This window comes from Pleurodeles waltl, chromosome 10 (genome assembly GCF_031143425.1).
Source record: "Pleurodeles waltl isolate 20211129_DDA chromosome 10, aPleWal1.hap1.20221129, whole genome shotgun sequence".
Taxonomy (NCBI): Eukaryota; Metazoa; Chordata; class Amphibia; order Caudata; family Salamandridae; genus Pleurodeles; species Pleurodeles waltl.
The window spans coordinates 859,319,611-859,332,867 of record NC_090449.1 but is presented as its reverse complement, the minus strand read 5'-3'; the positions used below and the strand labels follow the sequence as shown (position 1 = coordinate 859,332,867).

Genomic DNA, 13,257 nt, shown 5'->3' with positions numbered 1-13,257 from the left:
AGGTTTCACTCAAGCTGATTCCAACACACATTCCAGTTAGCGAATACACATACAAGATCCCTTTAGAAACAAGCAGAACACATACCCGGAAATAGTTTAAAGTTTAAAACAAAATACTGCACTGTAACAAAAAAACTGTTGCTGCGTTCTATGCAATGTGATTTACATGAAACTCCAAGATGTACCTGCACAGAGAAGCAGTTTCCCTTCTGTAATTCCCCGCTTCTCACAAACAAACGTGCAACACTAATTCATACAATTTTTCAGTGGTATCAATACTGTCATATTCAGAGGAAGCAGCCGAGGCTTCAGAATATACTTTCTTATTTTTCTGTTTTCAATTTCAGTATATTAGTTGAGTCGAAAAGATTTTAGATCTTACTATCTGTTGAGTTTTCAAAAAAGGTATTTTCAAACATGCACTACATTTTTATTGAAGAAGGGTTCAAGTCTGCAGGTTTACAAAGATCAGAATGGCATGCAAACATTAGCTCATACAGCTTTCCGGAGGTACAATTACTACCATGGTGTTTCAATGAAAGTGGTCATAGCTTCAAAATCCACCACCGTGTGTTTTGGTCTTCAAGTCCAAATTCTTAACTGAGTCAACTGGTTCTGAGATCTTGTTCTCTGTTTAGTTTCCGAAAGAAGGATTTTCCCAGTTCGTATGAGCTGATCATTATGGCACAAGCGGGCACGACTTTAATTAAGCGAGGGATCAAACCTGCAAGTGTATACAGATGAAACATTCTGAAATTGCTATATTTGTGATGCACATTATGGAAATTCAAGCAAACAGTATAGAATCACGTTTGAGTATTATTGAGCTATTTACATTTAATAAACAAAAAAGGAAACAAAAGGCTGATTTTAACATAACACCAAGGCATCTAATCCATATTACCAAATATGTTTATATAGAATACATATGAATTGTTTTTGCAAAGTTGCAACGTTCCACAATTTGATGCTCTCTTTTATAAGAACAATAATCAAGATAACCACAAAATCTCCCATTTCTTCTTTCTTTTAGAAAATTACAGTGCGTGTGATATCAGGGCCAGTCACATCAACATTAATTAATTACTGTTTTTTTGTTATCATAGCTGCTGCATTCACCCTTGTCACCTAGAACTCTGTGTAAACTACATTCTGTCATTTTAGCTATGAACCGGTTCTCACTATCTACAGCAATTGTCACCGCTGTCTTTATGTAATGTCCAATGGTGAGGTTTGTACGTGAGAGAGTATCAGCAGAGTGACAGTAATTCACAATTCTATATTTGTATGTTTACGTAGGTTCCACTCAAACTGGTAAATCGCCTTCCATCTTGACAAAAAAATATGACTGGCATTAGTCACTATGGTGTTATTTCACACTGCTGAAGTGCTGCAATGGGGACACTTGAAGGGTCAGGGCTAAATTATGTCTGGTAGCAAGGTGTGTTCAATTCCCACTGAAAAAAACAAAACAATTGAAAGACTTCACTATTTCCGTTTCAGTGGCAATAATGAAATAAAAACCACATAGATTTTTATCTACACCCTTTATTACAGCTAGTGTCTTTCTAGTGTTCATGGCTAAAATGTATTCTACTAGTAAACATCACTGGCTGCTATTACAATGTAGCCCAACTGAGATTCTTTACTATTTAGCTCTGCTGTGTCAGATTTTGGAAGGAGTAACTCCAGATCAATATTAGGACATATTAAAAAGAGTTGGTGACAAAATACATCCCTTAATGTCTTCGAAAAATCTAGAAAGCTCACAATTTAAGCAAAAACTAGCTCGGCAGCGCACAAGCAGAAATGCTCCATATCTTTGTAAGTATGGAGAAATTCAGCTCTCTCCATGTCACGCAACACACTGCTGCACTCCTATGTACCTCTTCAAAGAGGTATACCTGCCACCGCTACTTCAGAGGGACACTCTTTTGTCCTCACTGCATCGAAGTGGACACTAAAATGCCAGACTCAACATAGGGTGGAATAATTGGAAAACATGTATCTTAGTGATTTATAAATAATGTAGTAACTAATTAATATTCAATTATTACTTATGAAATTACTATTAAGTGTAACAGATGTATGTAAATTAAATACAAACATTACAAGTAGTAACCTATTTAAGATAAAATTATTAACAATAGTTAGTAATAGAAGTGTTAGAGGTAGTATAGTAAATTCAATAAGAATAATAAAATGAACAGATTGGCTGGGCCTCAAAATATAATAATTTTATTGTTAGTAGTAGGATTATCATCAATAGAAATATTACCAATAATAAACCTATATACAAGCATAGACCAATATTTAAGAGAAAACGTCATGAATAACCATAGAGTTTTGTTAAGGTGAAAGAATAATATCACTAACATAGAGGTAATTTAAGAATATATAGGCCCATATTTATACTTTATTAGCGACGCATTTGCGTCACTTTTTGACGCAAAAGCGTCGCAAACTTATAAAATAGAAATTTATTTTATAAGTTTGCGCCGCTTTTGTGTAAAAAAATTACACAAATGCGGTGCTACGAAAGTATAAATATGGGCCATAGTGTTCTATTCTGGAGAGGACAAAAGTAAAATACGTATAATGTAAAAGTAAATTGCATTAAACATTTCTTTGGTGATGTAGTGATCCACAATGTAGTTTTTGGGTGATGTAGTGATCCACAATGTAGTTTTTGGGTGATGTAGTGATTCACAATGTAGTGCTGTCACATGCTATGGTAACATACATCCCTGGTGAATGCCAGGGATGAGAATTGTTTTTACTGGAGTTGAAAGGCATGCAGGCAGAACCTGGCTTTTTAAAAGCAGAAGATACAATCCTACATTTGTGAATGTAAAGCCATCAACAGGATCAAATCTAACTTTTCTCTGAGTTGATCTAAGCTTCCATGAACCACACAGAGAAATTTGGTTTGGACTTACAAAAATCACTCACTATATCTTTTTCAGTTTCAGGACAGCTTGTTTTTACTGCCTGTTCCACAGTCCGTATCAGAAGGCTGCCTGTACAGGAAATGGAAGACTACATGTTCTGTGCAATTCAAATCAAACTTAGTGCAGACCTGGCAGTGCAGCAGGTTCAGAACAGATACTAGTAAGCGTTATGCTGTTGCAAGTATAGGCTAAGACTCGGATTTCCACCATTGATTTATAATTTTCTGCTAAGGCTGGGCTTTCAGTAAGTGTGCTGTCACCCCTCTTCTCCATTGTCTCCCTGGCTGATGGATTAGGATCAGGTTCTTGTGTTTCTGGTGCCTTTTCAGAACATGTTTCTGGAGTACATTTTTGTTCTATTTGTGGATTACAACTTCTTGTGGGTACTGTTTCATTTTGACCTATTTCCTGGGAGGTCCCCGAGATTACAATGTCAGTATCTGCAGCTGGGTACTGGATTGCACCTCTTGGTTCAGACCTACTGTCGTTAAGGTAGGCTCTTAACTGCAGGAAATCCTGACTGCTTGCAAACTATTGGATAGATAGCATTCATACTTGCTGTGTCTTTGTAAGGGCAGCCAGTGCTTGTGATATTGAACCTGCTGGTGATGATTGATTCTAATAATACACTCAAGCAGAATTTGTAAGTCTAGTTCAAACATTGCTACTTTTTATGGCTGATAGGGATGATCATGTGTTTCCCAGATCTCCCAAACTTCTTTTTAACTCCTCTGGCAAGACTCCCTTTAAATCCTTTATTCGTAAGTGCCCCTTCATCAGTATAGAGTTAGCCTTCAGAGCCCTTGCTTTCCTTTTTGATGGCCTCACACATGATTTCTCCTTGGCCTGGTCACTAAATACACAAATGTAGGCAAGGTGTGTTTTTATCCTTAGATTAGACCTGAAATTGTTTTTGCCAGCAGATTTGAAAGTCCTAGTGATCATTCAAGTGTGACCTTTAATATTTAAGAAAGCATGATGGTTCAGTTCTACAGTAAGTCAATATATTGGCCAGAGTAATCATTTAAGTTTAAACTTAGAGTAAATCACTGTTTACTGCATTAACCTGGTCACCTGCTTTGCTTTAGACTGAGAGGGAACAGAGATAAAGGAATGCAGCACTCTTAGTCTAAGTAATGAATTTATTAACCACTTCCCAGGTTACACGAAGATAACAACGTAAGCACTTAATGTGAATGCAGCATCATGCGTGCAACTCTTAAAATAGTCACCGCAGTGGAATAATAATAATCAAAGAAAATGCAATACATCAACAATGAATATCCTTATAGTGACTATGGCCCGTATTTATACTTTTTTTGCGCCGCATTTGCGTCGTTTTTTTTACGCAAAAACGGCGCAAACTTGCAAAATGCCATTGCATTTTGTAGGTTTGCGCCGTTTTACGTCAAAAAGCGGCGCAAATGCGGCACAAAAAAAAGTATAAATACGGGCCTATGTATATTAACGCATGCACACAGTAAAGCTATATATAAGAATTAAAAATGCATCACCATGAGGTTCGAATCCAATTTCATCCTTTGTCTAAAAACGTCAGCCTGTGGAACCCGTGACAACTGAGACAAAAGAGAACAACCCCAATAGGATTTTACTCTGAGCAATGCGTCCACCCTCATAGATGAGTTCCTTCTCTCCCAGTGTCAACCTTCCCCACCCTACATACTTTAAACAAACGTAAGAGGAATGTTTTAAAAACCCCATTCCCTTTGAGTAAGTAATTGTTAAATTCAAGAAATGGCCGTACCAGGTCAGTGTTGAAAAAAACACACTAGAGACTGTCCAGATCCCATGGTGTATTTCCAAGACCGAGCTGTACCCTTCTCTACCATAAACATTCTCAGCCTGGTACATTCTTAGCAGGTTTCTTCCCCCATATTATGTTCCCTTGCCTGGTGAGAAAAGCGAAAACATGTTAACAGGCTGTGCACTGAAAAATACCTGCACCACCAATGTGACAGCATTGGAAGATAAGCTAAGCACAAAATGGAGTCAGTGGTCAAGATGGAGTAGGTGGTTAAATACAGATAGCATTACACCTGGTTTTAGAAGAAGAGTGCAACATCATCCAGCACCAGTTAAGGAGTCTTCTCTTTACAAACATGGTCTAGAACCTGATCTTGAGGATACATATTATTGTCTGTGAAATTTCCCTTGGTTAAGCCACAAGCAGCATTTCTCTACGTCTTTGTGAGTTGTTACCCCTTGTTGGACCATCCTTGTCCGGTCACGCAGATTTGCTGCTTTTCTAGTTCTGCTGCACATCTACTCTCCACCATGAATAAGATCGCCTGAACAACATTCTCTACTGGCTCTATTTCGCTGGGGTTGTTGATTGCCAGTTCCGGTTTCCGATTTCCAGTCAGCCACCTCTCCTGGCTCGCCTGCCAAGACAGGACCAATGAACAGGCATTCAGCAGGACAGCAACCCTCAGTATCCGCAAAGGACTATGAGGACTGAAAATTGCCTCTACTCCTGTTCAAAGAAGGAGCCCGGTCCAACACCCTCATTGGTGTGCTCTTCGATACTGCCATCAGGCAAACTCGTAGCCACATATTTGCTTCCAGTGCCATAGAAACAAACTGTCCACATTGGAACAAGCATCTACGGCAACAGGTAAAGCCAATAAAGTACCGCAGATTTATTTACTTAACACTTTCCCTTGCATTGTTCACAGAGCAGAGGGAGAAAGCTGCCACCGAGCAAACTCTGCAGCCACCATCTTTTTTTTACAATAAAGGAACATCTTAAGATGGCTAAAACAGTTATGGAACAATGTATAAGGATTTGAGAGATTCACACTTAACCACAGATCTCCTGTTAAAGAACTGCTATACATGGCTGCAGGATACAAAACTATAATCTCCTTTAAATTTCAGGTGAACAAAATAAATCTTAGTACAAGCCAAGAAAATAGACTCTGAAAACTAGATAAATTGGCATAACATGGCATCCTCTACTCAAGCCAAAATGCAATTCTGGAGGAGAATGAGAGATCAGAAATCATGCATTCTGTTTCAGCTTAAGCAGATGAAGAAAGTTTAAGCTCATTTGTATTAGAAGACCCAGATAAAGACACAGAACGTGAGCAGACAGAGAATGATGGAAAATCTCTTTCCCTCTTGGAATTATTGGTTAATAGCAATTTTGAAAAAAGTGGATAAAATTAATGCTTCACAGGAATGTCTGAAACAAACATTGAGTGAGTTTAACTCAAAGTTAGGGGATTGTGACTCAGTTACAGTAATTTGCTCTAAAAATTGCAGAAATGGCAGGAAACTTTAATAAAAATGAGAAGGTGTGCCTTAACTGAATTAAATAACTAACACAAAACAGAAAATTTTGAAAACTGGTCTTGTAGATCAAATCTAAGATTTCTTGGAACATCAGAAGGCCTGGAAGAGGTCTTCCATAAACAGTGATTTCAAAGAAACAAATCTGAAAAAAAGCTAGAGAATTAAGATAGTTACAAAGTAAGTCAACTTTCCATGATAAGAGTGGATCTTGCTTGTGAATCTGATCAAAGCTAAAATAATTAATGTATTTATTTTTTTGTATATAATATCCAAGTTCAGAGTTTTGGGTGTACAGACCCAACAACAGATTAAACAAATATAATGAAATTGTTATTTCTCTACAGGTATAGGTTTAATATCAATCCAGTTTTTTTGCAGGGCAAGCTGCCCATATAAATAGAACATAGTAATGTGTGCAATTCTCATGTGAAAATGGCATGATCATATACATACCAACATATTTGTTATTTATTACAGCGCATCCTACAAAGGCAAAGGGGTAAGTTCACTTGTGCACATGAGTGTAGGGAGTAAAATACTAGTTTCAGGCAAGGTCAAAAATAAGGTGTAGAAACAAACAAAGTCTAGGGGTTCATAACAGGCAGATGGGGTGCTTACACTTCCAGTTTAAGTGAAAAGCAGGTGGTGAAAACACACACATTTTCATCTCAAATACAAACTTTTCAATTTTGATACATACATGTATTAATTCAGCCAAGCAAAGGCCTCTAATTTAGTAGGCTGGGCTCTACACAAGAGCTACTTGCTGGAAAAGCTTGACTAGACCTACTGGGGTGACAAAGTGCTTTAGACAGTAGAATTGGTTATTGCAAATTAAGCCATGGGTACATTTACCACAAAACCATCATTTGCATGAAGTGAAAAAGTACTGTGGAGTACATTAGGTTGCAGGGAGGAGGACTGAAAGCCTTTGGAATTAGAATTGGCTTGTGTTAGAATGAAAATGTCACTTACCCAGTGTACATCTGTTCGTGGCATCAGTCGCAGTAGATTCGCATGTTCTGCAATAGCTCGCCATCTGGTGTTGGGCCGGAGTGTTACAAGTTGTTTTTCTTCGAAGAAGTCTTTCGAGTCACGGGACCGAGTGACTCCTCCTTTTGTCTCCATTGCGCATGGGCGTCGACTCCATCTTCGATTGTTTTTCCCCGCAGAGGGTGAGGTAGGAGTTGAATTGTAGTAAAAGTGCCCAAGCAATGGAGTGACTAAGTATGCACCTATTTAAGGTTGAGATGATACATATATAAATAATTGAAGGTAACTTCCAAACTGCTACAGGCTCCCGGGGAGGCGGGTGGGCACATGCGAATCTACTGCGACTGATGCCACGAACAGATGTACACTGGGTAAGTGACATTTTCAGTTCGATGGCATCTGTCGCTGTAGATACGCATGTTCTGCATAGACTAGTAAGCAGTTATTTCCCCAAAAGCGGTGGATCAGCCTGTAGGAGTGGAAGTAGTCTGAAATAATGTTCTTAATACGGCTTGACCTACTGTGGCTTGTTGTGCGGATAACACGTCTACACAGTAGTGCTTGGTGAATGTGTGAGGCGTAGACCATGTGGCTGCCTTACATATTTCTTGCATTGGGATGTTTCCTAGAAAGGCCATGGTAGCACCTTTCTTTCTGGTTGAGTGTGCCCTTGGTGTAATGGGCAGCTGTCGTTTAGCTTTAAGGTAGCAGATTTGGATGCATTTAACTATCCATCTGGCTATACCTTGTTTTGAAATTGGGTTTCCTGCATGAGGTTTTTGAAATGCAATAAAGAGTTGTTTAGTCTTTCTGATGTTTTTTGTTCTGTCAATGTAATACATCAATGCTCTTTTGACATCTAATGTATGTAGTGCCCTTTCAGCTACGGTATCTGGCTGTGGAAAGAACACTGGAAGTTCCACTGTTTGATTTAGATGGAACGGTGAAATAACCTTTGGCAAAAATTTAGGATTGGTCCTTAGGACGACTTTATTTTTGTGTAGTTGTATAAAAGGTTCCTGTATTGTAAACGCCTGAATCTCGCTTACTCTTCTTAGGGAAGTAATGGCGATGAGAAATGCCACCTTCCAGGTTAGGAACTGTATGTCGCAGGAGTGCATGGGTTCAAAAGGTGGACCCATAAGTCTAGTTAGGACAACATTTAGGTTCCATGGAGGAACAGGTAGTGTTCTTGGTGGTATAATTCTCCTAAGGCCCTCCATGAATGCTTTAATGACTGGTATCTTATATAGGGAAGTTGAATAGGTAGTCTGCAGGTATGCAGATATTGCTGCAAGGTGTATTTTAATGGAAGAGAAAGCTAGGTTAGATTTTTGTAAGTGAAGCAAGTAACCCACTACATGTTCTGGAGTTGTGTGTAATGGTTGTATTTGATTAATATGGCAGTAGCAAACAAACCTCTTCCATTTACTTGCATAGCAGTGCCTGGTGGATGGCCTTCTGGCTTGTTTTATGACTTCCATACATTCTTGGGTAAGTTGTAAGTGCCCGAATTCTAGGATTTCAGGAGCCAGATTGCTAGATTCAGCGATGCTGGATCTGGGTGTCTGATCTTTTGGTTGTGCTGTGTCAACAGATCTGGCCTGTTGGGCAATTTGATGCAGGGTACCACTGATAGGTCTAGCAGCGTTGTGTACCAGGGTTGCCTTGCCCAAGTTGGTGCTATTAATATGAGTTTGAGTTTGCTTTGACTGAGTTTGTTTACCAGGTAAGGAAGGAGAGGGAGAGGAGGAAAAGCGTAAGCAAATATCCCTGACCAGTTCATCCATAGGGCATTGCCTTGGGATTGTTTGTGTGGGTATCTGGATGCGAAGTTTTGGCATTTTGCGTTCTCCCTTGTCGCAAACAAGTCTATCTGAGGTGTTCCCCAGAGTTTGAAATAAGTGTTCAGAATTTGGGGGTGAATTTCCCATTCGTGGACCTGTTGGTGATCTCGAGAGAGATTGTCTGCGAGTTGATTTTGGATCCCTGGTATAAACTGTGCTATTAGGCGAATTTGGTTGTGAATTGCCCAATGCCAAATCTTTTGTGCTAGCAGGCTTAACTGCGTGGAGTGCGTCCCCCCCTGCTTGTTTAGATAATACATTGTTGTCATGTTGTCTGTTTTGACGAGAATGTATTTGTGAACTATTATTGGTTGGAAAGCTTTTAGTGCTTGAAAAACTGCTAGAAGTTCTAGGTGATTGATATGCAGTCTTGTTTGATTTACGTTCCATTGTCCTTGTATGCTGTGTTGATCGAGGTGTGCTCCCCACCCTGTCATGGAAGCATCTGTTGTTATTACGTATTGTGGCACTGGGTCTTGGAAAGGCCGCCCCTTGTTTAAATTTATGTTGTTCCACCACAGAAGCGAGAGGTAAGTTTGGCGGTCTATTAACACCAGATCTAGAAGGTGACCCTGTGCTTGAGACCACTGTGATGCTAGGCATTGTTGTAAGGGCCTCATGTGCAGTCTTGCGTTTGGGACAATGGCTATGCATGAAGACATCATGCCTAGGAGTTGTAATACCATCTTTGCTTGTATCTTTTGTGTTGGATACATGCGTTGTATGATGGTGTTGAAATTTAGAATTCTTTGTGGACTTGGAGTGGCTACTCCTTTTGATGTGTTTATTATGGCTCCTAGGTATTGTTGTACCTTGCGCGGCAGAATGTTGGATTTTGTAAAGTTGACGGGGAACCCGAGTTTGAAGAGGGTTTGTATGATCTGATTTGTGTGATTTGAGCACTGTATGAACGAATGGGCCTTGATTAGCCAGTCGTCCAAATATGGGAACACATGTATTTGCTGCCTTCTTATGTGTGCAGCGACTACCGCTAGACATTTGGTAAAGACTCTTGGTGCGGTTGTTAATCCGAAAGGCAGTACCTTGAATTGGTAATGTATTCCTTTGAATACAAACCTTAGGTATTTCCTGTGCGATGGGTGTATTGGTATATGGAAATAAGCATCCTTGAGGTCTAAAGTTGCCATGTAGTCGTGTAGTTTTAGCAATGGCAATACTTCTTGTAGTGTGACCATGTGGAAGTGGTCTGATTTGATGAAAGTGTTCACTACTCTGAGGTCTAGGATTGGTCTCAGTGTTTTGTCCTTCTTTGGTATCAGAAAGTACAGTGAGTAAACTCCTGTGTTTATTTGTTTGTTTGGCACTAATTCGATTGCATTCTTTTGCAATAGTGCCTGCACTTCTATCTCCAGGAGATTGGAATGGTGTGTTGTTAAATTTTGTGCTCTTGGTGGTATGTTTGGAGGGAATTGTAGAAATTCTATGCAATAACCATGTTGGATAATTGCTAGAACCCAAGTGTCTGTAGTGATTTCCTCCCATGCTTTGTAATAATGACCTATTCTTCCCCCCACTGGTGTTGTGTGGAGGGGGTGAGTGACATGTGAGTCACTGTTTAGTAGTAGTGGTTTTGGGGCTTTGAAATCTTCCTCTATTTCTAGGGAATTGCCCTCCTCTATATTGTCCCCGAAAACCTCCTCTATACTGTCCCTGGTAACTGGACGGTGTGGCTTGTGAGGTGCTGGCTTGTGTGCTTTGACCCCGAAACCCCCCTCGAAAGGGCGTTTTACGGAATGTGCTGTAATTCCCTCTGCTCTGCGGGGAGTAGAGTGCGCCCATGGCTTTGGCAGTGTCCGTATCTTTTTTGAGTTTCTCAATCGCTGTGTCCACTTCTGGACCGAACAGTTCTTTTTCATTAAAAGGCATATTGAGAACTGCTTGTTGAATCTCTGGTTTAAATCCAGACGTTCGGAGCCATGCATGCCTTCTGATAGTTACAGATGTATTAATTGTCCGTGCAGCTGTATCTGCAGCGTCCATGGAGGAGCGTATCTGGTTGTTGGAGATGGTCTGTCCCTCCTCAACCACTTGTTTTGCCCTATTTTGTAAGTCCTTGGGCAGATGTTCAATGAGATGTTGCATCTCGTCCCAGTGGGCTCTGTCATAGCGCGCAAGTAGTGCCTGGGAGTTCGCGATGCGCCACTGGTTTGCAGCTTGTGCTGCAACTCTTTTACCAGCTGCATCGAACTTGCGGCTTTCTTTATCTGGGGGTGGTGCATCTCCAGATGTGTGAGAGTTGGCCCTTTTCCTAGCTGCTCCTACAACGACAGAGTCTGGTGGCAGCTGTGTAGTGATGAAAGCCGGGTCTGTAGGAGGCGCCTTATACTTTTTTTCCACCCTTGGTGTGATTGCCCTACTTTTGACCGGCTCCTTAAAGATGTCTTTTGCGTGCCGGAGCATACCAGGGAGCATAGGCAGGCTTTGGTATGAGCTGTGGGTGGAGGAGAGTGTGTTGAATAAGAAATCATCCTCGACCTGTTCTGAGTGGAGGCTTACGTTGTGAAATTGTGCTGCTCTAGCCACCACTTGAGAATACGCGGTGCTGTCTTCTGGTGGAGATGGCTTTGTAGGGTATGCCTCCGGACTGTTATCTGACACTGGGGCGTCGTATAGGTCCCATGCGTCCTGATCTTGGTCACCCTGGCTCATGGTGGTGTGAGCTGGGGAGTGTGATGGAGTTTGTGCTGGTGAGACGTTAATCACGGGCGGAGGAGAGGGTGGTGGGGTAACTCTTTTCACCACTTTTGGTTGTGGTGTCTGTTCCGTCTGGAACTCCAACCTTCTCTTTCTCCTAATGGGGGGAAGGGTGCTTATTTTTCCTGTCCCCTGCTGTATGAATATACGCTTTTGCGTATGGTCCACATCAGTTGCTTGTAGCTCTTCCTCAAACCTATGCTTTTGCATTTGGGAGGTTAGCGAGTGCTCTTCTGTATAAGAGCCTGAAGCTGGGTCGCTTGCAGTTTGTTTCGGCATCGAAACCCTGTCTGCGTGTTTTTTCGGCTCCGAGGTGACTTTTTTCTTTTTCGGGGCCGAAACCTCTCGGCGTCGATCTGTTTCGGTGCCGCTGTCTCGGCGTCGAGCCGTGTCCACACCGGCATCTCGGTGTCGAGGCTTGTCTCCAGCACTTTCTCGGTCCCGAGAAGGCTGCGTGCCGGTGTCTCGACCGGAGTCGGACGATCTCGGCACTGTTTGGGCCTTTTTCGGTGCCGACGGTCGGTCACCGAATTTATGGGTCGAGCCATGGCCTGGTGGCAGTGGCGTCCCCTGGGCCTTGTAAATGTTCCTCTGAGTGGATTTCGACGTCTTACTCACGGTTTGTGTATCGTCGAATCCTTCGGAGTCTGAGTCTTGGATCGAGAAGGTACCTTCCTCTTCCTGTTCCTCGAACTCCCGTTGGGCTGTCGGTGCGGACGCCATCTGCAGTCTTCTGGCTCGACGGTCTCGGAGTGTTTTTCGGGACCGGAACGCACGACAGGCCTCGCAGGTGTCTTCGCTGTGCTCAGGTGACAGGCACAGGTTGCAGACCAAGTGTTGGTCTGTGTAGGGGTATTTATTGTGGCATTTGGGGCAGAAACGGAACGGGGTCCGTTCCATCGGCGTTCTTCAGCACGCGGTCGGGCCGACCAGGCCCCGACGGAGGATCGAAAAACTACCCCGAAGGGCACCGGAGCTCTTCGATCTTCGATGCGGTGTGGAATCTAAGTACGCCGATCCCGAACGCAACAATACCGACGAAAATCTTCCGAAATTAGCTAATCTTCCGTTCCGAAACTCGGAGCGACAGGAACACGTCCGAACCCGATGGCGGAAAAAAAACAATCGAAGATGGAGTCGACGCCCATGCGCAATGGAGACAAAAGGAGGAGTCACTCGGTCCCGTGACTCGAAAGACTTCTTCGAAGAAAAACAACTTGTAACACTCCGGCCCAACACCAGATGGCGAGCTATTGCAGAACATGCGTATCTACAGCGACAGATGCCATCGAACATTGGGTTTCTAGTTGGCAGTCGGTTTACACCCTGTCCAAGTAGGGATCCTCACTCTAATCTGGGTAAGGGATATACACAGCTCCGATAACCCCTGCTCACCCCCTTGGTACCTTGGCACAAGCAGTCAGGCTTATCTCAGA

At 42.0% G+C, this 13,257-nt stretch overlaps 1 protein-coding gene across 2 annotated transcripts in view; it reads right to left on the bottom strand.

Moving 5' to 3' along the window:
- Positions 1–408: 408 nt before the first annotated feature.
- SLC25A40 (solute carrier family 25 member 40) overlaps positions 409–13,257 on the bottom strand; it is a 218,394-nt gene continuing 205,545 nt past the window's right edge. For both annotated transcript variants that reach the window (XM_069211568.1, XM_069211569.1), the window contains exon 11: positions 409–724. In XM_069211568.1, coding sequence (XP_069067669.1) covers positions 606–724 — 119 coding nt within the window. In that variant the 3' untranslated portion in view covers positions 409–605. The remainder of the gene's footprint in view (positions 725–13,257) is intronic.